The 26,547-nt window shown below is 41.2% G+C and overlaps 1 protein-coding gene across 1 annotated transcript in view; it reads left to right on the top strand.

Moving 5' to 3' along the window:
• SCIN (scinderin) overlaps positions 1-26,547 on the top strand; it is a 182,002-nt gene that overhangs the window by 35,787 nt on the left and 119,668 nt on the right. Inside the window, exon 4 of the mRNA XM_033931002.1 lies at positions 13,375-13,524. Within this exon, the coding sequence (XP_033786893.1) occupies positions 13,375-13,524 (150 nt within the window). The remainder of the gene's footprint in view (positions 1-13,374; positions 13,525-26,547) is intronic.

The following is a 26,547-nucleotide window of genomic DNA, read 5'->3' as shown; positions in this document are numbered from 1 at the left end:
GTGGCTGCCCCAAACCTCTCCTCCGACACAACAGGAAAGAGGATGTTGCATCGGAGGAGAAGTTTGAAGCAGCCACATGAAACCCCATCGAAAGGTACATAATTTATTAAAGCTTTTTCTGGGAGGGGGGTTAGGAGGGGTCTGCAGGACCACCATGGTATTTTTAAGCTTGGGGGGTGTAGGGCATGAACAGATCCGGAGGGGTTCACATCTTCGATGTGCAGTAATTAGAAAAGCTTGCAGAGGGAGCTTAGATTTCTTAGCAAAAGCCTAACTTCGTGGATAGATACTATCAAAACCACCGGGCAGCCATGGAAGAACTTACAGCTTGGAGAGTGGGTTGGCTTGAGCTAGGGAGTTGAAAAACTCTGATTCAAGCCCTCAGGACATACATGACAGCAATAGCCATTGTCCAGTCCATCTTTTCAAAGACCACGGAGAAGATAAGAAAGAAAAACTTAAACTTCAGCACAGGCAGGGTTTTGGAAGGTAAGCAGGCATGAAATGCTCCTGTTTCCCCCATCTATTGAATTCATTATGAAATATGCCCATTTTCACCTACGAAATTATTCATTTTCTTAACCACAAAACAAAAACATATTCTGGGGGATTCGATCACCATGCGACTATCTTTGTCCAAACACAGACCGGACAACTGTTTTTAATTTGACAGCAGAAGAATACTGCTTTTAGTTTATTCAGATGGATCATTTCCATTTCAAAAGGAACACCTTTTGTATGTCATAAATATTTGTAAGTGGGAACTTTCCAATGCCATAATACACTAGTAAATAGACTGATGTTCCCTATAATGCAAAACTTTGTGTTGATAAACATTTATAAACAAAGCCCTGCCAGCTGAAGATCTCTTCCTCTAGTTCAGCAGCCAGAACTTTGATTTATAAAATGACAATTGTACAGAATATTGTTTCTTTTTATACTTTAATAAGATAAGTTCAGTATAAAACTATTTGAGGCTTGTGCGGATAGGATCAGATGGTTTGTGGGGGCAGGGATGGGGACTGAGCTCGCTAGAACGGGATGGGGACCGACCTCGTAGGGACAGGACAGGGATGAGCTAACGGGGATGGGGCGGAGATGAGGACAGGGCAGAGACGGGGGACATATTTTTTTTCCCCGTGTCATTATCTTTCCTAGACAGAACCTTCATGTTCCAAGCAAACAGACAGCAATCCTGGCTGGGAAACCACATAAATAAAGCCAGACAGACTTACAACACATTCAGAAAATCAATTAAAACCACTCTGTTTGACAAATTCCTTGCTTAATCAGATGACCTCTCTCAGGTTTCTTTCCCCTTTCTACCCCAATGTATTATGTAACATCTTTCTTCTCTCATATATTCATGCTTCTCCAATTTACTATGTAACATCCTTCTTCTTGCATTTTGCAATTCGCTGATTGTCCAGTCTTCTTTCTATGTGAACCGCCTAGAAGTCAGTTTGACTATGACGGTATAGAAAAATAAAGTTATTATTATTATCTAGTCACTTACCCTCCCACCCAATCCCCAAAGATCTGAATGAAAGAGTACATACATGTCTCTAGAACAGCAGCATCTGCTATGGGAAAACTTAGTAGAACTCCACACAGGTGTCTTAAGTAGCCAGGTGGGTAGGCTAGTGAAGCATAGAAAGGAGGAGCCAGGCCCATAAGCCACTCTAACCACAATATTTCTGGTAGAAAGTATGAGCCCACTAAAACCCTACTATACTGCCATATAGGTGCCACCTGCAGCCTTAAGAGCTATTGAGGTGGGAGACAACTGGGTATAGGTCATAGGGGAGTTTCGGAAGGTTCACCATAACTTTTAAGGAGGTTCTGGTGAGATATATATCTGGCACCCTTCAGATGAAGTTTATAGAAGTGCCTCTAAGGTGCTCCACTGCTCTGTTGGTATTTCTATGTGGCCAGTCCATTAGAATGCTGGTCACTTCCTCATCCAAATTCTATGCATTTGGATGTTTCTAAGTTGGATGTTTCTGTGTTTGAAAATGGGGTATAAATTCGGGCATTCTAGCAGTCTAGATGTCCCAGCGGACTAGATGTCCAAGTACACAATTTATTATTATTATTTTGCACATCTAGCTGTTTTGGGTTTCAAAAATGGCTGTTTTTGTGAGTTTGGACATTTTGCAGGAAATGTTCAAATCAGACTTAGATGTTTTGGTTTTTTTTTAAAAAAAATTCCCCTCCAGGGGAGTTTGGGAGAGAAGATAAATTGCAGGATAGAGGCTGGAGAGTGTAGAAATTATATTAAAGAGGGGAGGAGAGGAAAGACTGCAGGAGAAATCGAAAGAAAGATTTAACCGGTGTGGAATTGCTCTACTGCCACATTTTTTTTTCTTGAAGTTCCTTTTCAAATGTACCATCTATGCTGAAAGAATCCAATTTATGTTTTTGGAGCCTTCTCATCTAAACAGTTGTCTACTTTGCTACTATCTGGCCAAGTTTAGCAAGAGGATGGTCAAATAGGTTTGGCATCAATTAAAGCTGTGATTACATGTTCACAACAGCATGGACAGACTGTTCTCACTACCAGCAGCAAATAGCTAGCATGCAGTAATCCTAACACGTTAGCTGGATAACGTGGGATGCCCACTGTCTGCCCATTACATACCCTATATCTAAAATTTTTTTTTTTTAAATCTTTATTAAATTTCCAAACTACCTTAGTGCAAACAAACAATTTCAATATACATAAGTTTACACAAAATGCACATTAACTTACAGACATTAATGTACAACCATTCCCCCATCAAATAATAGATTTTTTTAAAAAATAGCTTATACACAGCACATAAAAACAGACAAAATGCCAAAAAGTGTTTTAACACATTTTGCAGTAGCCTGTTTTCCTGCACTAAAGCCATATTAAGGACCCTTTAGTTTAAAGAAGGGCTAGGGAACTCCGGTCTTTGAGAGCCATATTCCAGTCAGGTTTGCAGGATTTCCCCAATGAATATGCATTGAAAGCAGTGCATGCAAATAGATCTCATGCATATTCATTGGGGAAATCATGAAAACCCGACTGGAATACGGCTCTCGAGGACCGGAGTTCCCTAACCCTGGTTTAAAGGCTCCAAGTGCACCCACACTATCATCATGCAGTTACCATGATCTTCTGCTGTGAAATAAAAACCTTGATCACCCTAATCAGCCAACCCCCAACCCTCCATTAGTTTCACCATCCATTCCCATCCACTCGAATCCTCTGGCACGTAACAGGGATTGTCCCTGGTGGGTTAGTGGGGGTGTCAGTAATGATCTGTGGACACCCCTGATCATTTAGCACCTGGATGAAAATGACCGGCTCCTGGGGGTGGAGTAACTTTATAACATGGCACCTGAGCAGAAAAGGCACATAGTTGTATGTTATACCTGTTTTATAAAGGAATCACAAATTCCAACATGCCGTTAAATAATTGGTTCCTGTAAAAAAATATCTGCTTCAAGGCAAGTATAATTTTGTGCCTGTATGTGTATAAGAATTGGAACACAGGCATGAATATCTTATAGAATAATGGATAAGTGCCAGTTCCACCCTTGCTCTGCCTGTTCTCTATCCATATACGGGCCAAGTCTATAAAGGGGCACCTACATTTCAGCACCTGGAGGGCTCCTAATTGGAATCTGTTCTATAAAGAAAAGTAGACACCTATTTATTAGAAGTTTTGTGCACAACTTGGTAGGTATCTAAAGTGTTGTGCATGAGTTCTATTGTGTGAATCTGAAAAGGGGACATGGCCAGGGGAGGAGCATGGGCAGATCATGGCCATTCCTAAAATGTATATGCACTGTTATAGAATATGCCAAATATAAGTTAGAGGACCAATAAAGACAATTTGCTTATACCTTGGAACTCAGTTACTTCCCTTTATATAAATGTTCCAACTACTTCAAAATGTTCTTTCTCTATAAGTTTCTGTCTCTTGGAGTATATAGCTTATAAACTCTTATATTTTCTATCATAGACCTCAGAAAACACCCTCCTCCGTCCCACAATGGTGAACATTCCTGATGGGGAGTAAACTGGTGTGCACTCCTCACTGGTCTATATTTGACATTTTTCTTTAATTCAATTCTCTTAGCTTTTTAAGTGCTATCACACACGTACTGTTTACCTTTATTGAATTGCCCCCTTTATACACAGATGGCTGAGCCATATGTACAGCTTTTGCAATTGCTCCAATGCTAGTTTTGCTGCCTTTGGGAAAACAGAGCTAATTTGGCTTTAAAACTATTTTCAGGCCTTGCATGGTACATGCCTTACAAGAACTGTTGGAGAAACTCTTTCACTGACTGTGAGTGTTTTGGGATGTTTGCCTTATAACAGCAATCGTCATGCATCTGAGATAACTTGGAAACTGAATTAATATCACCTCTTTTACCTGTGGTCTGGAAACATGCCCAGAAACTAACCTGTGATTAGCACAACATCAGACAGCAGAAAACTTATTTCAAGTTTACCCTGAACTATTTTCCCACAGTTTTGATCTTGTGTAACTTTTGACTGCAATGAAATAACAACCCACAACATTACCACACAGGATTTGCAATATTTAATTGGGCTGATTCTTTTTGTTCCACCACATAGAGTGGGGTTGTAATCAGTAGAATGTATCAATTTCTACTTGTGCTTTGTAGTTTTTAATGCAATTTATTGTTTTAGCATGTACGACTTGTGTTTGGGTTTTGTTGTTGTTTAGATTGGAAACTGCTTTGGATCAGGTCTCTTTGGGGAGTGGGAGGCAGAAGATAAGCTTGAAATAGACACAAAAATAAAACAAAACAAAACATATGCCTAGTGACACTATGAAAGAAATCATCTTTCAAATCATTCAAAAGACATCCTCACATTATTGTGCTACGTTTAGCTCCTTGAAGGCTGAATGTAAACACATTTCCTGAAGGAATTTTCCTGGCTAGTTTTTCCTCTGGGAAGGGTGTGAAGGTTTAGCTCATAGTCTCAAACTAGAGTACACAGTCTTTTTACCTTCACCTTCAATAAAGTCTTTGTTGGGTTTGGAACAGAGAGAATTCTGTGATGCCCTAAGCTTCTTAACAAGTTCCCCAGGAACTGCATTCAGCTGCCTGAAATAGGTAAAGCCAATTATAGAACAGGGACTGTGGAAATACCTTAAGGATAAGAAATGGACAGCTTGAATGTATCTTCCAGTATTGAACGGCTATATTAGTGGATTTCTATGAAATATTGCAGATTCTGTAATGCGTAATTCTGGGACTATGTTGGATTTGTATTTTATTACTCAGCTTGTCCAAATCCAGGCTCAAGGTTCCCTGCCCATCAAAGTTTGCAATCCCAGTTGTACTTGAGGTAATGAGGATGAAATGACTTGTTGAAAGATTGCTAATGGAAGAAGCACAATTTGAACCTTGACTTTCCTGCTTTCATCTGCTTGTGCTTTCTCAGTTGTTGCACTGTATGGTGAAATTTGAAAAAATTATCTGCTCCTTTAAGAACAGAATCTGTCTCCTAGTCTTATTTCCCCTATCTTTGATTTCATATTACCAATTTAGCATGCCTAAATAATGAAAGTAATATATATGAAACTGAATGGATAAACCATACTAAGGTCTGATTCGCTAAAGCTATTCTTCCTTTTCTTGTCTCTGAGGAAAGATCTTGATTAATCAGGCCCTAAAACTGATAGAGGGCTCAAAAGCAGAAGACTGAGAACAATTCAACTTACATCATACATAGAAGCTTCCTTGAGCAAAGTCTGGATCAATAAAGATTTGAATGGTTTATTAGTGGAATAATAAAAATGTGTTTGTACAATGACATAGTACATAGTTCACACCATATAGGACTCTGTTGAAATCCTGTTTTGGCATTTATTTGCATATTGAACATGTTGGCAGATAAGTACCATACAATCCCTCCAGTTTGCATATTTTCACCTTCCACATTTGCAAAAAATAAGTAATGGATCAGTATTCAACTGGGGTAGTCAACATTATTTTTTTAAAGTTGACTCCTTGGCTAAAATAAATCCAGATATTTAGCACCAGTATTTGCATGGTAGATAAAGCTGAGCACCTGCACTATCTGGATACCAGTGATATTCAATCTACTGTCTAGACAGCTAACTGAATAAAGTTATAGCAGCCTTTTCTAATTGACTGAATATTGTCTCTAATTAGATAACTCTACAGAGTGCCCTGACAGTGCCCATGGACCATTCTGGAAACATCAAAGGAATTTTATGTATTCTACCCAATATTATGCATTATTTCTGTGCTGATTTTTGGCATGGAAAAGCATTATATTGGAAGCAAGGTGCCAAAATGACCACAAAGTGGCATATCCATATAGAACCACAAATGACTCAGATATCATGAAAAGACAATGTATAAAATAATAAACACTTTCAATAATGGTTGATGCTGTGATGTCCTATAATGTGATAAAAGGACAGCATAGGCTATTAAATAACTCAAAATGAAGGAAAAAGCCTCAGAAAAGAGCCCTCCCACCTCCACCGAAGTGGTTTGTTAAAGGTGGTTGAGCGGTCACCTCATTGGCAAAAAACCTTCAATGTATAAAAGCCTTATGCTGTACTTCAATAATGAAAAACAAAAGATAGAAGAAAAACTTTTCAACTTATCTTCAGCTGATGGTACACCAACGGTGGCCAGCGTTACACAAATCAGCTGCCTCAGGGTGTATCTCGACCGATCAGACCTCTCTCAAATGGGACACCAAAAACCTCTCACGCATCCTGCCTCCTATGATGTAACTTCCTGTTTTGCGTGGGCAGGATATGTCACAGAGAAGACTGAAGCCCGGCGCAGCTTCTTTCAATTGCTAAAGCGTCTCTGCCAGCACTGATTGAGTCAGGTTGGCATGCACCATCAAATTGCGGGGAATGGGATGAAGATAGATGCTGGTAGCACAGGAAAGGGGAGGAGAAAGACACTAGATTTGAAAGGGAGGAAGAACTAAGTGCTGTTCTGCTGAACTTGAAGGGAGGGACAGACAGGTAGAGGTGCTTTAGAGAGAGGGATAGAAGCTGGAAAAACTTGAGGGAGGTGTGGGCTTCCAGTGACTGACTGACTAGGGGAAGAAAGGGGAAAATATACTGGATGGAAGAGGAGGCAGACACCCTGGAGACCTATGGATACATACTGAACTGGGGGGGGGGGGGGAGGGGGCAGAGGGAAGTGAGATGAGAGAGGGAGAAATCCTGGCCCTAGGATGGAGGTGGGAAGAAAGGAAAAGAGATGGGAGGGACAGTGAAGAGTTGGTAGGTATGGAGAGAGAAGTGATAGGGACCCAGGAGAGCAATGTTAATAATGGAGGGGATAGGGATAAAGAGGGATGGTTAATAAGATTAAGAATGTTATAATGCCCCTGTATCGCTCCATGGTGCGACCTCACCTGGAGTATTGCGTTCAATTCTGGTCTCCTTATCTCAAGAAAGATATAGAGGTACTAGAAAAGGTTCAAAAAAGAGCAACCAAGATGGTAAAGGGGATTGAACTCCTCTCGTATGAGGAAAGACTAAAACGGTTCAGCTTGGAAAAGAGACGGCTGAGGGGAGATATGATTGAAGTCTACAAAATCCCGAGTGGAGTAGAACGGATACAAGTGGATCAATTTTTCACTTTTTCAAAAATTACAAAGACTAGGGGACACTCGATGGAGTTACAGGGATATATTTTTAAAACCAATAGGTGGAAATTTGTTTTCACTTAGAGAATAGTTAAACTCTGGAACGCATTGCCAGAGGATGTGGTAAGAGCGGATAGCATAGCCGGTTTTAAGAAAGGTTTGAACAAGTTCCTGGAGGAAAAGTCCATAGTCTGTTATTGAGAAAGACATGAGGGAAGCCACTGCTTGCCCTGGATCGGTAGCATGGAATGTTGCTACTCCTTGGGTTTGTTCCAGGTACTAGTGGCCTGGATTGGCCACCTTGAGAACAGGCTACTGGGCTTGATGGACCTTTGGTCTGACCCAATAAGGCTATTCTTATGTTCTTATGTGTGTTATTTGCTTATTTTTGTATAGTGTTTTACAGTGACGAGATTGAGTGTTGGCCTTACGCATGTGACACTAAAATATCAGAAATGGTTTTAGAGCCTCAGAGCCCCTTTTACAAAGCCACTGTAGCTATACTGCCGTTGTAAATGCACCAAAGCCCATAGGAATTGAATAGGTTTTGATGCCATGACTTTGTATAAAGGGCCTTAAATTTATGAGACATGGCCTCCATTGGTTCCATAGGTGTATTGACTGAGGGCAAGTAGAATGTGTAAGAGAGAAGAGAGGCAGACTGGTTTCAGGCCTGTATGTTGGTGTAGGATCATAATGGACTGATAATTATAGGACCTGAATTTTCATGCCCAGGTTTTCTATTTCCACTGTTACACTTTCATTTAAAAAAAAACATTGGGATCAATATTCAAAGTGCTTTAACAAGCCTGAAATAGCTCCTGGCCGGTTAAATCAGCTGTGTGGGGCTACAAGCACTTTTATCAATCTGTTTTAATTTACTGTAATTGCCTCAGAAACCTACATATATCTATTGAAGGTTCCACTGTTTAATTTTCTTGCTGTGTTGTTGTTATGCATTTGATACATATTTATAGACTTGTAGGCTTCCTGCCTGGCCAAGTCCACTTTAGCCTTCCCAAACAGTCCCTTGTTCTGTATTTGGTGGTTTGTCTGTGTTTGGTGTGTGACTAAGTCCTCTCATTTAAAGTTGTTTTATATGTGGTAATAATGGCAGCTGGGGAGATTGGTGGTGGAAGAGGCAGGGAGGAGAAAGATTAGGGGCCCCAGCATGTCTAAAACCAGCCTTACTCACATGAAAGCAATTCCTGCCACTGATTTCACAATGCATACAATCAGCCACTAGAAATGCCAGACTAGATTTTGAATGTGCTAACAGTCCTGGCCCAGAGAAAGCAAGGTTTTGTAGGGTTACTAGACATCCGGATTTACCCGGACATGTTCTCTTTTTAGAGGGTATGTCCGGGCATCCGGATGACTTTATAAAACCCGGCACTTTGGAACAGGGCAGGTTTATGGGTCCGGATTTTACGTATGTAAAATCTGGTAACCCTAAGGTTATGGGAAGCAGTGACACAGACTTCTAGTTCTCTGGCCACTTTCAGCTTATCCATCTCTGCAGCTGCTGGGGTCAGAATACCCCAACCGACTGGGCCCCACTACTAGGAGGATCTGTAGGTAAGTCTTTGGCAGACTGGTCCTAAGGATCTCAGGTCTGCCTGATGTTTGCCTCTAATTTTTTAGTTGTGAGCCCTGGTACAAAATACTGGCCCCTCAAATTTTGGCCTAGTTTAGAAGCATAGAAATATGATGGCAGATAAAGGTCAAATGGCCCATCTAGTCTGCCCATCCACAGTAACCATTATCTCTTTCTCTCTCCGAGAGATCCCAGGCCCTCTTGAATTCAGGCCCTTTTGAATTCAGACATAGTTTGCCTAATGGTAGAGCCAGCTCTGGGTAGGATTACCAGATTTCACAACATGTGTCCCCGCCCCCAGCAATGTCCGGGTAAAGCTGAACGTCTAGTAACCCTAGCTCTAGGTAAAGGGGCACAAATACTCTCATTCCTCTGCAAACCTCAAGATTCTTGTTCTTTTTATTTTAAAGATTTCTTTACTTTTTCAAATATTTTTTCAACCTAGCATTTCATACTGACTTAATATGTTCCATAACACATGAGCAGTGTTAGTGAGCTGTGCAAACACTGAGTAAAATAGGCCCGATTCATTCTGTACCTCTCCTGGGGCAGTGTGCGATGTTACTAAGAATTTATACTTCCTGAATGTAACTCAGCTAATAACTATGAAGCCAATAAAACCAACAGCATCAAAGTACCACAGAAGAGATGGAAATGTTCCATGATGCCTATGGAGAGTTGGATTTCCTGATGTGATAGGTGAAAATACAGAAATTCAGGCAACTACAAGCATTGCAGATGTTCTTGAGAGTAATACGACTATGAACAAATAATTTGTTTTCCTTATCTTCCAGTCTCCCCAGATGTAACTGGATAATAATAGCAAGATTGTTCCTGTTTGCCATCAACTGTTGCTAAGCAAAGCAATTCGTTCTGGAGGGCAATGACTATAAAACCTTTCAGCCCATTTTATTTCTGCAGGGTGCCCATTAAAATATGAAATAGTATGATCAGTGTCCATTTGACAGATCGTCCTTGGATAATATCATGCTGTTGAACGATTCAGTACTATGATTTTACTGTGGAAAAGAGCTGAATGGTCTTTAAACCTCATGTACTACAGAATCCTTAAAAAAAAAAATCTACAAAGACTTCTAGGAAACAAGAGAAATTAAAATGCTTTTATGTTGTTGTAAAAAAGAACGCTTCTAATTTCCTAATTAATTCTAGCTCTTTAGGAATAAGCAATGGTGGTTCTTAAATTTGTCCTGGGGGACCCCCCAGCCACTTGAGTTTTCAAGATATATGCAAATCTGACTCATGCATATTCATTAGGGATATCTTGAAAACCTGGCTGGCCGGGGGTTCCCCAGGACAGTTTTAAGACCCAGTGGTGTAGATATTTAGCTAAAGAGTTGACCCCTTGAATCCACAGAAAAACTGAAGTCCAACACAAAAAAAACATATGAAGGCTGATGAAACTGGTGCAGACTTTATTATTCCAAGAAGATAATCCACAACTTTGGAACAGTGAAAATCATCCACATTCACATCTCTAGGACAACACTCTCATCTCACATTCAAACACAAATTTATATCTGTAGGACCCCTGAGGAAGACATTGAGGTTGAAACATGGGCCTTGTCAGGTCCTCTTCATTCTTTTCATAGTTGTGGATGATTTTCACTGTTCAAAGTTGTGGATTATCTTCTTGGAATAATAAAGTCTGCATCAGTTTCATTAGACTCCACAGCATTTTGTGTGGTAGATATTTAGCAGGCAGAAGTGAGCAGTTTTGTAGCCTCTGACAGAGGCATTTTTCCTAGATATTCTATGTCAGGCCAAGTCTAGGCACCAGCATTAAATACCTTTGTTTATGCAGCTGGGCCAGGGAGGGGGATTCATTATTGTGTTTTCAATGGCAAGAGACAGGTAGATTCCCTGGAGTCCTGCACAGCTTGTCTGTCCCTCACTATTGAAAATGTGATAATGAAACAGCACCACCCACTGGCAGAACCGTAAGCAGAAGATTCCCATTCAGCTTAGAAGAAACACTGCCCAGATACCAGTGGCGTAGTAAGGGGGCGGGGGCGGTCCACCCTGAGCGCTGGCTTGGAGGAGCACCCGTCCTCCTCTCCACCCCCCACTCCTTCCTGGCCCCCACCATGCATGTGCACCCCTTCTCTTGTATCTCTTTAATTTTCCTGGCACGAGCAGTATCACGAACTTGCTGCCCACATCAGTGTCGGCTCTCTCTGATGTCATTTCTGGGTCCTGCACCTAGGAAGTGACGTCAGAGAGACAACTGATACGACGCAGGTAGCAAGTTCATGATGCTGCTCTCGCTGGGAAAATGAAAGAGGTATGGAGAAAGGGAAGGGGGGAGGCTATCCCACACTTTCTTGAATTCAGATACAGTCTCTGCCTCTACCACTTCTTCCGGGAAACTGTTTCACCCATCTACCACTCTTTCTGTAAAAAACATATTTCTTTAGATTACTCCGGAGCCTATCACCTCTTAACTTCATCCTATGTTCTCTTATTCTGGAGCTTCTTTTCAAATGAAAGAGACTTGGCTCATGCACATTTACACCATGTAGGTATTTAAATGTCTCTCAAGAATACTATCGTAGTGACAATTAAACACTAATTACAAAAAATGTCACTCACCAGCAGTGGGCTATCTCTCTAAGATCTAACACTGAAATCAAAACAGGTGGAGAAAAAGCCTCACAAACTATTATCACGCAGCAATCATTGATGATCTACAGCTGGCGTTCTTATTGTCATTGGCCATAAAACTCACACCCACAGCACCATGTTAAAAGATCTAAAGAGGGGAAAACCCCACTACTGTGCACAGTAATAATTTTTCTTCTTTTAAATTGTTTTGTAATTCATTTTTATAATTTTTATAAATAGTAATAAGTTATAATAAGTTATAAAGGTACAAAAATACAAAAAGCTGAAAAAAACAGAAGCAAAAAACACTTAGGGGTCCTTTTATCAAGTTGCGCTAGCGGGGTTAGCGCGTCGGACATTTAATCACACGCTATCCCCCGTGGCAAGCAAAAAAACTAACCCCTGGTCAATGGTGGCGTTAGCGACTAGCGCGGCAGGCGGTTTAATGCGCGGTATTCCATGCGTTAAACCCCTACCGCGCCTTGATAAAAGGACCCCTTAGCTTTGGCACCAAAGAACGCTACTAGAAGAGATCCGCCGGTACTAAATAAATTTCTTCTTTTCAACGGCGTTCCTCAGCCTCTCACAGTAAACAAGCAGGTCCACAACAGAGCTAAAACAACTCCTCCAACAAGCGCTCGTTTCACCAACAATCCTTTGGTTTCTTCAGGGATTCTCAAATCAGCTTCCACCAGCCAGAGATTCTTCAAACTAGTTTTTGAGGCTTTTTCTCCATCTGTTTTGATTTCAGTGTTAGATCTTAGAGAGATAGTTCACTGCTAGTGAGTGACTTTTTTTGTAATTAGTATTTAAATGTCTCTATCATATCTCCTCTCTCCTGCCTTGCCTCCAAAGTATATATATATTGAGATCTTTAAGTCTGTCCCCATACGCCTTATGACAAAGGTCACGCACCATTTTAGTAGCCTTCCTCTGGACCAACTTCATCCTTTTTATATATTTTTGAATGTGCGTCTCCAGAATTGAACACAATATTCTAAATGAGGTCTCACCAGAGTCTTATACAGGGCCATCAATACCTCCTTTTTCCTACTGGCCGTACCTCTCCCTATGCAGCCAAGCATCCTTCTAGCTTTCGCCGTCACCTTTTCAACCTGTTTGGCCACCTTAAGATCATCACATACAATCACACCCAGGTCCCACAGTCTCTGATTCTACCCATTGAAATCAGTGCTATAGATCCCATAAAGTAATGAGATAAGGTTGCCAAAAATCCAAGACTTGCTTAAAATTTCCTTCCTGGAACTGGGTAAGCTGGCAGCTTTGAAACTGAGAGGGGAATATTTAAGTAGGGGAAAAATCACAAATAGAGAAAATAGGTTCATGGTTCCACAGCCTAATAGAAATTGATTCTGGCTGAGCTGGGAGCCAAAAAGATACGAATAAAACTTCCAGATTAAAAATGATTAAACATATCTAGATTCTTTACTGAAGATGATATTCTGATCCTGTTTTTGAAATACTTTGATTCTAGGTCATTTATCAGTGGTGTGGCTCTACATCCAATAAATTTGAACGCTTGAAGGCTTCTCAAGTTGCAAATGGTATTCGGAACAATGAAAGGAATGGAAGATCTGAGCTGCAGATTGTGGATGAAGGACATGAACCAAATGCCCTTATAAAGGTATTGTGAGGTATATTTTCTATGTATTTTCTGTCACTTATTTGATCTGTCTTGGCACGCCATCTCTCATGCTAATAAAATGTGTATTGTCAATCTAGTGTCTAATGGTCACTCCCTCCTCTGCCTTTTTCCTTTGGCATTACTGACCGAATACTGGGTTGAATGTAAACTCTGAAGCAGACATCTGTTCCATAGAATATCATCATCTCTGAAAATATTGTAAAGCATTTCACTTTTAGGAGAACTGTGATTTGGTGCTACTATTTCTTAGTCGGTTGCCTTACCAAGAAGTTCAACTCCTATCATTACTGTACTTCTGATCTGATTTCCCACTGCAGTTTCCCCTTGCTCCTTTTTGCAACTGTTCTCCCTCTTATGAAGCCATCATATCAAAACTCCTTAGCTAAAGGCTACAGATCTCTATTTCTTTTGCAACCTATACTGGGGAACTCAGATTTTGACCTGTAGGTATCACTAAATTCCTTGCACCCCATAGAGGGTTTGAATGCTGTTCTCTTAGATTTCTGTGACTGGCATCATGATTGTTGCAGTTGTCCAGATCTTTGTCTGAGTAAGTGGAATTAATGTTTCATCCAGTGGCATAGTAAGGCGGGGTGGGGAGACCGCCCTGGACGGCATCTTGTTGGGGGTGCTAGCACCTCTCTTCCTCTCTGTCCCCAGATGCCATCCTGGTGGGGGGAGTCAGAACCTCTCCGCCCCCCTGTTCTTCCCACTCCTCCCCCATCATGCGCAACTTCAATTCCCCACCACCTTAGCCTCTAGCTCTTCAGTGCTCAAACTGCTGCTTGCGATGGCCTTGGCACTTATAGGTTCCATGACTAGGAAGTGATGTCAGAATGAGAACCAATGCTGGCTCAGGCAGCAAGTTAGAGATGCTGCTTGCATCGAAGAAGCTAAACAGGTATGGGGGAAGGGAAGAGGAGCACACACAGCAGGGAGGGGGGGCGGGGAATGTGCGGGGGGGGGGGAATGGGTAGAGAAGAGGGTGAGTGGAAGCACCTCTCACCCTCGCTATGCCACTGGTTTCATCCATCATACTTTGACTTTCTTCAGGGAATGAAAGCCAGGGTTACTGTGAAGAAAAACTAACAAGAAGAGGCACTGGAGATGTCAAATCCAACCGAATGGTCAGAAATCCTTTATTTGCAGTTTGTATCAAAGTTTAGAACAAGCAAAGTTCCAAAAGACAAAGTCCCGACTAGGATCTGAGTTTTGGCGATCTATCGCCTTCCTCAGGGGACAGTTGTAAATTCCATGGCATCTAGCTTTGATACCACTTGTTCCACAATTTCCATGGGTTCCTTCAGAATTAATGCTCCTGCCTCAAGGCTTGGAGAAGCCTCTTCAATATCCATGGGTTCCAGGTCATTACATTTTAAAAGGAAGGGCCGGCAGGCAGGCTGTGTTAGTAAAGGGTACCAGGAAGGGGGGGGGGGGGTCATCATCGCTCCATAGCACACACCCACTTTTCCACCCTCTTTTCGAAGGTGGAGAAAGTGCATCTTATGGACTGAAAAATACGGTAGTTTAAAATATTGTTTAAATGGCATTTTTAACTTTGCTTGGGAGCCTACTGATGCCTTAAAAAAGGTGCCATTTATAGAATATGGGCCATATTATCTAGCTATCTGCTGAGAGTGGACTTCTTTCCAGTCATACTCATAGATGATTCCCAATTAAAAACAATAAGTACATTATGAAAGAATGACAAAATCTTCCTCCTTAGTAGATATATGAGATCATATATAATAATGAGGATTATTACATGTATAATTATGATGATTATCACATGATGATTATCACATTATCAATGCGTTTTCTGTCTTTTGCCAGTACCAGTGTGAATATTCTACTTGCTGGTCACAGCTAAGGAAAGGGGTACATTTTGTGAAGTCAAACAATAACATATGCCCAACTATTCTTCAATGTAATGGGGGACAGTGGTGGCCCTAATTATCATTCTGTATCCCCCCCCCTAATACTTTCTGCTTCAGTAATTCAGCTTAGGTCAGAAAGGGGGAAATAGATGAGCGGAAGAGAGGAAGAGCTGCAAGTCTGAATTATATTTATCAATAGAAGAGAATGAATTTGGAAACACCCACCCCTAATAAAGTTTGAAGGCAGGATGGAAGTGATTGATGTCATTGACACACTGGTCAGCAGTCATGGCCCCACATGGGAAGATATTTGACAGCTCTTCTTTAGCTCATTTGAATGCTAAGTGGCCCAAACTTAAAAATTAGGAAGACAACTGCCCTAAGAGAAGGGTTCCAGATGATATGCAAACATGTCCGTCCCTATTTTTGAGCCCATAAAGTTACTTTCTGAATTTATGAAGCAATCAAGGGTATTTCCCAATGTAAAATATCTCAGGTGAAAATAGGCATTGCACTGATGAACTAATGCTGAGGCAATGAATATTTGTTCATCTTTCATTGACAACTACTTATCCCTCACAGCTGTTAACAAGTTTCAGAGAATGGCTTTACCAGGGTTGAATATTTTATTATAGTCCGACTTACCTTGACAATTATTTCCAGATTTATTAGCAAGAATATGACTTTATTTTCTGTTCTTGTCTTGCTGTTTTTGCAGATCATGTCTATTCCTGAGAAAGTAATATCTATGTAGCTAATACTTCATAAAAACTGTTCACTACTCATATATCCCACATAAACCAATAGTATTGCATATCTTTCAAAAGACAAAACTTATTTAAGGGCTCCTTTTATAAAGGTGCATTAGGGTCTTAACATGTGGAATAGCGCGTGCTAAAATGCCATGCACGCTAGCCACTACCGCCTCCTTTTAAGCAGGCGGTAATTTTTGGGCTAGCGTGCGCTATAGCACACGTTAATCTTGTGCGTGTGCTATAAATGCTAGCACACCTTAGTAAAAGGAGCCCTAAGTGTCATTTTGTCAAGTCTTCAGATGTGCCAGTTGTTAGCCAAGTGTTTTCTATGGCTAAGCAACGATATCAGCGCTGGCATTGTCATCAGACCTGCTTTATTTTATCCTTTATTTTTTATATTATTATATTTTACTTTGTGCTCCGTGCTAATTAATACTTATAATTTATAGTTAAAAACTTATCTTAATTCTTTGCTTTATTGTATAAATTATTTTCTGTGTCGGGAAGGGACCTGTCAATTCGACGTTTCACCTCACGGCTTTCTCAAGAAAAGTCCCCCCTTGTATTATTTTCCACCATGATCAGATCACTTCTTCTCAGCCTGAGGAAGAACATAGCTTTTTATGTGAACAAATACCTCTACTATCTTTACTATTAATCTGATTAAATTTACTGTGTTGGATTAATCTGATTAAATTTCTTCCTCATTGTTATTTTTTATCTTCATGTAATCATATATGTAAGTTGTCATCTTTGCTTAAAATATGATTTCAGAGCTCTGGTTTTATTTTTTTGTTGTCTGGTACTTAATTTTGCCATAATAGATTTTCAATATGTTGCTCAAAAATGGATGGATTATGGCTTTAGATCCCTCCTCATACAATTGTTAAAAAAATGTTTCTAAATTCCACATATAACAATTTAAATGAAAGATTTTCTTATGCGGTAGAAAGAATATAAATTAAAGCACTCTATATTTCCTGACAAAAATGCCCACAGTAGGAACACTACAACAAATTCATGATCAGTGTGCGAAATAGTAAGGGAAAGCTTAGTTTTTTCGGCACCATTAATCGGCAATTAGAATTGGGTGCTAAAATAATTGGGTAGCAAGTAAATGACACAGAATTTGAGCATATATAAAGATCCAAGAGATTTTAAGTATAGCTGTCATTATAAATGAAGTTTCTTATGCCACTTACAAAAGAGAGTATAGGTTTGTGGAAGCAGTGCCAAGCTAAGAAATTGTCATTTCCATACAGAAGTGGCGGGTTCATGCTGCTCATTTTATCCATGTTTATTTATATAATATGGGGCCTGTATTCAAAGTGATTTAAGCATGCAGGAAACTCTCCTGTCCATTTAAATTACTTCCGGCCACCTAAGATGGAATATTCAGTGGCACTTAACCAGAGTGCTGCTGAATATCTCCTCAGACCACCCAACTATAAAGTGGGCAGGCAAGGGGCGTCATGCAGTCAGTACAGGAATGCAAGTATAAAAGATAAGGAACTAGTAAAAAAATTGAGATTAGTACAAAACACCGCTGTTCGCTTAATCTTCGGACTGAGAAAAAAAGACCACATCAGCCCCTACTACAAAAAACTACACTGGTTACTAATAGAAGCGCGAATACTATTCAAATTTGCATGTATCTGTTTCAAACAAGTCTGGGGACTAGCTCCTTCCTACCTGCAAACTCACTTCGTTCTGCACAACCCCACATGAACTACCAGAAACAAAAACTACCAAAAACATCTTTGCCTATCCAAAGATCTCAGGCTGCAGATACAAATCCTTCCTGGATAGAACCTTCATGTTCCAAGCGAATAGACAACAAGTCTGGTTGCGAAACGGCATAAATGAACCCAAGCTGACTTACAATGCATTCCGAAAAGCAATAAAAACCGCCCTATTCGACAAATTCATTGACTAAAACAGACCTCCCTTAAACTAAAACAAACCCCCCGTAAACGCTATTCAATCTCCCAGGAAGCTCCTATTTTCATGTATTCTTTACCCATGGAACTTAAATTAGTATGTACCTTGTTTATATAACTTTACTATTTTAGGCTCCTTATCATTCGCTGACTGTCCAGCCTTCTTACAATGTGAACCACCTAGAAGTCGCCTGACTATGGCGGTATAGAAAAATAAAGTTATTATTATTATTATTAGTCTACTTTCCCATCAAGTGGCCAAATGGGAGTCTATAAGTCAACCGATAATTTCACTATCATTCTCTTGCATGCATTTTAGAAGATTAATGAAAACTTATTTGGAAAATGATTATTGAATGGTTTTGATTGATTGTAAATTCAACAGTTAATGGGCTGGTGTTATCTTCCGTAAATTGCATAGGATTGCAAGATATTTGTCATTCATAAATAAAGTTATATCTTATGTTATGTTATGCAGGTGCTGGCATATTCAAAAGCTGTCCTAAATCTGGCCACTTAGCTATGAGGATGCCAGATCTGAATATTGGGTTGGCACCCGCATAACAATTTTTTTTTTTAATAAAGAATCCCCTCTTGACCCCATATGGACCTCTGGACCCCCCTTCTTTCCACAAAGTGTTATCCCCCTCCCCTTCCCCCTAAACACCCCTTCCCTAATATCCAGGTGGGCCCCCCCGGAGTGATAGGTCATGGCAGCCATTTTGGATTTCAAGGGAGCAGGAGTGAGGGGGCTGTGCTCCTGCCCTTGAAGATCCCTGCTGGACCACCAGATACACAAGTAGGCCGGGGGGGGGGGGGGGAAGGATGCCTGGATATTGGGGTGGAGGGCAGGGAATTCATTCAGGGTAGATGACTTGGCACTTCATAGGGACTGGGAGGGGATTCCAAAGGCTTCCAAGTGAGTTGAAAGGTTTTTTTTTGTTGTTGTTGTTTTTTTTAATAGTTATGCCGTCCTGGCCTGATATTCAGCCAGGCTGCAAAACTCACTTATGCGGGCTGTCTGAATATTAGCCAGACTTGTATAAGCTCCGGCAGCCTGCCCATTCATATCAGTATTCAGAACCAGTGCCTGGACATGGCCCAGTACTGAATATCAGGGTCTAATTCATCCAACGATGGTAAGCATTTTAAAAAATGCTGATCACTGCTGACTAAATATCAGGGGACTTTTTTTTTTTTTTTTTAAGTTCAATATATTTTATTAATAATTTCAAATATAAACAAGTCATGACTCAAGCAGTTCCCTGAAATGATTGGCAAAACAGATTACAATAATCAGTATACAAATAATGTTGACACTAAGGCCTCATTTTACAAAACTGTGATAGCAGTTTCTAGCACGGAGAGCCACGCTGAATGGCCCGTGCTACTCCCGACGCTCATTGAGTTCCTATGAGCGCCAGGAGCAGTGCGGGCCATTTAGTGCAGCTCCCCGCACTAGATACTGCTATATTTATTTTAAACGTGATATTTCACTATATTTTGTGAGGGGATTCAAAACTTTTTTTAAAATATGCAAACATCCCTTTCTTTCTACAAATCCTCTCTCGTACTTAGCAGTTAGACTTACTAAATTCCACCATTCCATGTATTCAACTCTTGAAAAGTCTTTCCAGTGAGCAAGAATTATTTTAATTGCTAAGTTAAGCAAAATTCGTACAAGTTTGGCCTGTTCATCTGTGATTGAAGTATTCATGCAAAGTCGACCTAACACAATGATATTTATGGTCAACGGCTCTTTAACCTTAATCAATGAACATACAAGTATCCCAGGGGATATATTTTTTAGTACTGTGGATGAGTCTGGTGGCATAAAATGGGTGTGTTTTGCACTAATCGGTTAGTGCAAGGGTGAGGGTGGAGGAGGCTTAGCAGAGCAAGGGGAAGGGTTTGTATCTGTGGATTTCATGTTTTACCAGCAGGAAACCGAGAAAAGGGGATGGGAAGGGTGGTCCAGGCAGGAAGGGAGGAGTCTCTGAAATTTGGAAATGGTACCCATGAAGACGCTTTTGAGCACTGGCATTAACCCATCTTTTGCCTTCAAGGAAACGGCACCAATGAAGAAATTCCCCTCCCCCACCTCTTGTTATTCCCCTTTTCGTTCTTTCTTCGTGATTTTATTTGTAGTTCAACCTTTTTTCGTCTCACTTCTGTTTGTCCGTCTTTGTCTCTGTTTTTGTAATTTTTTACCTTGTATTACCGTTTTATATTGTAAATCGCTTAGCATTCAAGATTGGCGATTAATCAAATATATATTCAACTTGGAAACTTGGCTAACGGATTAGTGCAGGCTTAGCATGTGAGTCCCTACCATCTACAAAAAAAGCTGGCAGTAGGGGCTCATATGCCAATAGGAGTAATCAGGTACTCTTGTTTTTTTTTTCCTTATCTGTCCCAGTGGACTCACAATCTAACTATGGTACCTGAGACAATGGAGAGTTGAGTGCTCTGGGATTGATCCCAAAGTCTCAGAGTACTGAGGCCTAGGTCACTCTTCTCATAGTTAAGTTAAAAGAATACAAAGACCTGCTTATACTTTTGATTATTGTTTATTTTTGGTGGTGTTTTATTATAAGATATTTTATCACTTATGTATTTTACACTGATATTGTATGCTACCTTAGGCAGCCTTGAACAAGGTTAATGGGGCAAGCTATAAATTCTTTAATAAAACAAATAAATAAATAAAGGCTAAATTAAGCCCAAATCCATTTATCCATCCTGAAGTGAAAAACATAGAATAAAGGTCCATTACAAAATGGACAGATTCTGTAAACGGTGCCTAAATCGGCAGCCACTGAAAAAAACCACATGTCAATCATGCATAGGCAAAAAACAAAAGGGAAACTGCAGATAATGTACAAGATGCAGGCAATATTTATTATACCAAAAGAATTGCAGTGATATTACAACCTTATTACCAACCTAGGGACCCAACACGGTCCGTGTTTCGGACAACACGCCTTCCTCAGGGGCAATCAAGCCTGATTCAGGAAGGCAATTGTTTGATAATTTGTATTGCCTGCATCTTGTACATTATCTGCAGTTTCCCTTTTGTTTTTTGCTTCGCTTTTTGATATACTGCAGAGAATGACACGGTGACAAAATTCATCACCGTTCCCGTCCCCGCGGATATCCGCGGGAAACCATCTTCATGTCATTCTTTAAGGAGAGAGGGAAGAATCAGAGTATAATTGGCCACAACCACTGACCCGCAAGCTTTGCTTTGAAGAATGCTGGTGTAGAAGGACTGAGGTTGAAATAGACACTAGAAAATGACATGGGATTATTTCCCGCGGTTATCTGCGGGGACGGGAACGGTGATGAATTTTGTCACTGTGTCATTCTCTAATATACTGCAGATCCTGTTTGATTTTTTTGTTGGATCCTTTGTTGTAATCATGCATAGGCACCATTTAAAGAATCTCAGCTAATGGTGCCTACCAGGAAACATAGGCTTCTGCAATGTAGGCTATGGCTTTATAGGCACCTAAGTTTTTTAGTGAATTGTGCCTAACTGCCGCTGGGTCCCACTCCACCCATAACCAGGCCCACTTAGGCGTAAGGCACTATCAGTCATCCTGCTACAGAGATGATTCCAGTGCCTACTTTTTAAAAAATGAGTTTTTAAAATCAGTTTTAAACGATGCACTCAATTATCGTGATGATTAAAGCCAATTAAAGCAATTAAGTTAGGCAGTGGTAGGGCGCTGTTTATAGAACATGGCCCTCTATGCCAACTTTTTAAAATATGAAACATACTGCGTCAAATCCTAAAAAATAGTGCCAAGAGAAGGCAACAAACTATACCAAACTCAGTCATGCAGATCAGCAGGGAATTGGTTGCTGACAAATATGTACAGTACAGTGTTAACTTAGGGCTCCTTTTACTAAGGTGCGCTAGTGTTTTTAGCGCATGCACGAAATTACCACATGCTAAACCGCGCGGTATGCTTATAGAATAAAACCAGTTCAATACAGGCATTAAGGTCTAGCGTTCGCTATTCCGCGCATTAAGGCACCTTAGTAAAAGGAGCCCTGAGTGTGACTGAAACATTAGGGCAGCTCACCTAAGGTTGTCTTTAACGTTGTCGCTAAACCGTTTCCAGGTTAGTGTGCATGTATTTTAGCGGTGGATTATCAAAACAGCTTACCGCGGTCTTTTCTGAGCTTCTTAGCAGTCTCCGATTCTGCCATGCAAATGGGCTCATCAATATTTAAATGAGCACTCCAGTGGATTCTTTAACATCGCCAAGTGATTCTCCAAGCGCAGCGTTGGCTTTGGGTGGGCAAAAATCAACAACTGGTCCGGGGGCGCCGGCACTGTGAAAGCACATCTCTGGCATGTGTTTTGACAGTGAAAAAACAACCTACCATGATTCACATATAGGGCTCCTTTAACTAAGGTGCGCTAGCAGTTTTAGCGCACGCTAAATGCTAATGCCTCCATAGAGCTTGCGTTAGTATTTTTCATTTAGTGGTGGTTTGCGCGCGCTTAAAGGAGCCCATAGCCTTTTTTTTTTAGGGTGGAGTAGACAAAAACACGCTTCTTGCGCACGTGTCTTATGTGTTTATGGCTGTGGTTCATGATAAAGTTTGGCATTAAAAACAAATAAGATTTACATGAATTATAGCAGTTTTGGAGGGGAGAGAAGGCATGTCTTAAGCGCACTTGTTGAAAGCCGACATTACATCTCCCCTCCCTTTCCTTCCCTTCTTCTAGTAACTCTGGCACGCCTGTGATTGACACGCTGCTTACGGCATTGCTTTTCCTGGCACATGTACCCATTTATGTCTCTTTCGGGGTGTATTCTACGCATGTGTCAATCGCTATCACCAGCGACTCATCTCATGTAAAGTTAGCAAACCTTTGCTACTCTCCGCCAACCTTATTGGCATGTGCGTTTTTTAATTTTTATTTTAGAATGACTCGCGTTTTTGAAATCGCTACAATAACAGCTTTGAAAGCAGCCCATCGGTTTTTACCATCGAGTTTTGAGAATCTGGCCCGGAGAGAATGGCTGCCCTGCAGAAGAGGAGCTCAGAGAGGCACAGTCCCTGGGAGCATATTTAGTGCATTTGTGCATGAAGCAAATAGAGTTATGGAGAATCACATTTTACTTTTAGAAGCTTCCAGTAGATCCTTGTGTATAGACCAATATTTACCAGGGCATTCAGTAATTGACATAAAAGATTTTAAAATGCGTCTGCTTCCTGGTTGTTTTGCATGTCTGATGTTCCGCGATGCCAATGATTTTATGAAGTTCCTGTTCTCAGTAACTCAGTCTTTCACTTTCCTCTCTTAAAGTTCTTAATAAAAGGTCAGCAACTGTTATATAAGATCTTGTAGATTAGCTTCAGTTTTCTGTAGAAACACAGAAAGAAATTATCAGACTGAACTTTGACTAGTATTAGAGAGGAAGTTGCCAACGTTGACTCACAAGGACATCTGATTTATTTCTATTTTTGTCACAAATGAATATCAGGCTTTCATGTGATATCAGATAAAACAAAATTTAAATTTTTTATGACAGTGTTAAAAAATATATAAACCTCCCCCCCACCTCCCCAAAATGAGTTAAAAAGTGCTTGTGTGACCAAAAGTCAAGTTTCAGTATAGAGTACTATACTGACAGTAGAGGACCATGTAACAACAGGTTGCTAAGAAAATGTGTTTCATATAACTAACAACTTATTTTCTAAACCAGGGGTCCTCAAACTACGGCCCTCCAAGGTCATTTATCCGGCCTTTGTCACCACTGCAGCCATGGGTGGCGCTACGTCCAGCGTCATTAGTGTCGGCCAGGAGGGGGATGTGGTGATGTGACACAATGGGGCCAAGGACGTGCCGAGCCACCATCACTACACTGAGCTCAGGCCAGGCCAGCAGGTCAAAATCGACCAGTTGCCCACACCCCGGGTGTGACTGGAGCCCCACAGTACCAACAAAAAGTGTGTGGATTCATTACCGCGTGCCACCCAGTACCCAGAAGAACAGGCCAGCAGTAGATGTGATAGCTATGTGCGCCCAGCCCAAAGAAAAAATAGCCATTGTGCATCCCTAGGAAATAATTATGTAAAGGACAAGAAAAATTGACTCAGAGTGCAGGATATTCAAAGAACAGTGGACCTATGATTACTTTTTCATGCAGTACAAGGAGAGAGCTGTTTCTCTGGTATGCTAGGATTCAAGGAATACAATTTGCATCGACAAAATCACAGGTCTTTGGAATGACCTCACCACCCCGCTGCGGAACCTGAGCTCCCTTCAGTTATTCCGCAAACAACTGAAAACCTGGCTTTTCAGCAAATTGTAGCTCTATCCTTCCCCCCTTTCTCTCCCCCCTTCTACACATAAATTCATGTAATCCTTTTTCTTCTTCTCTACCCACTATTTTAAGTTCTTGTAAACCGTGTCGAGCTCCATTCTCATGGAGATGATGCGGTATATAAACTTAAGGTTTAGATTAGATTAGATTAGATTAGATTAGACACTATGAAACTCGACATAAAGACAAATATGATTGTTTGGTCAGACAAGTGAGAAAAGACAAAATATTAAAACTGAAAAATGGATCAACAACTCAGCAAAATGCTTTTGTGAAGCAGAAGCAGCTGGCAAATGAAGTTTAACGTGGACAAGTGTAAGGTGATGCATGTTGGTAACAAAAATCTTGTACACGAATACAGAATGTCTGGTGCAGTACTCGGAGAGACACCCCAGGAAAGAGACTTGGGAGTACTGGTTGACAAGTCGATGAAGCCGTCCGCGCATTGCGTGGCGGCAGCGAAAAGGGCAAACAGAATGCTTGGAATGATTAAGCAGGGGATCACGAACAGATCGGAGAAGGTTATCATGCCACTGTACTGGGCCATGGTAGGCCCTCACCTGGAATACTGCGTCCAGCACTGGCCGCCGTACTTGAACATGCAAAATACCTGCCCCATAATGAAAAGAATAAAAGACAGGCAGACCTGTCAAAAAAACGTGGTGCCCCTCCCTCCCCACCCGACAAATGAACTGCACACTGATGCCAAATGGCCAATCATGGACTAGGCTCAGCCCTAAGGAAGTCCCTGATTGGCTCAGGCGCCTAAGGCCCCTCCCATGGGGGAAGGAGTACGAGGCACCTGAGCCAATCAGGGCCTTAGGCCCTTGCTGTGCATCACATGATGCACCAGGGTGGGGTCTAAGGCCCACATTCATGTGGAGCAGGGTGGAGGAGAAGGAGCAGGAGGACTTTGCGGTTCCTCCTGTTCTCACCGCTGGATGGAGGTCTACGGAGCAGGAGGGACTGAGTACCCCTCCTGCTCCCAACATTTTTACAGGTATGGGGAGAGGAAGGGGAACATGGAGGGGGCACAGTTGGGAGTTGGCTTGATGGCAGGAGGGAGTCGGCATCCCTCCTGCCATTCGTATGTGGTAGCGGGCATCGCATGCGACGGGGGAATTTGGAGGGGTTCGGGGAGGGGACATTTAGTTTCTTTTTTTTAATTGCAAGATATTTTGCATGTGTAATACATGCAAAATATCTCTGCCATTTAAAAAAATAAACCAGCAGAAGCCCTGACAGCAGTGATAGGAAGCTGCTTCTCCTGTCACAACTGTCAGGGCTGTCCTGACTCAATCGCTCATTGAGCGATTGAGTCGGGGAGTGTGCATGCAAAAAAAGTAGTGAATCAATCGCTGTTTAAAAATCAGCCAGTAATTGGCCAACAGTGATTGAATTGCTACCTTTAGTGAATCTGGGCCTATGTCTGCGAACAGACTTTTTCTCGAATGAAATATCCAACCAGATCCAGACTAACTGATGCACACTTGTTATGACTGGCAGTGACAAACATGGAACTGGACATTGACTATCTCATCAGCTAAAAGCAGGCCCACACTTCCTATTGAAATATTTCTTCATTTTAAATATGGTATTGTTCTTTCATGTTTTTTTGTACTTCAAATAAGATATGTGCAGTGTGTATGGGAATTTGTTCATAGTCTTTTTTTAAACTATAGTCTGGCCCCCAACAGTCTGAGGGACTGTGAACTAACCCCAGTTTAAAAAGTTTGAGGATCCCAGCTCTAAATCACAAACTTTGTGAAGACACGGCACACTAAGGGCTCCTTTTACTAAGGTGCGCTTGCGTTTCTAGTGCACACTGCATTGCCATGTGTGCTAACCGCACTACGCGCCAAGAACTAATGCCAGCTCAATGCTGGTGTTAGCGTCTAGCGCGCGGGGCAATTCTGCATGTGCTAAAACCGCTATCACAGCTTAGTAAAAGGAGCTCTAAATGTTGTGGCTGTGACTTGATGGCGTCCAGAAGTGCACATCCTGAAGGATCTGGCCTATCGTAATCTTAGGTCACTCCTAGTGCATCCCAGAATGCACCATAAATTGGACCTAAGATTCT

The sequence above is a fragment of the Geotrypetes seraphini genome, chromosome 2 (assembly GCF_902459505.1).
Source record: "Geotrypetes seraphini chromosome 2, aGeoSer1.1, whole genome shotgun sequence".
NCBI lineage: Eukaryota > Metazoa > Chordata > Amphibia > Gymnophiona > Dermophiidae > Geotrypetes > Geotrypetes seraphini.
Note: the sequence above shows the minus strand (reverse complement) of the source record. Positions and strands in the feature narration are given on the sequence as shown.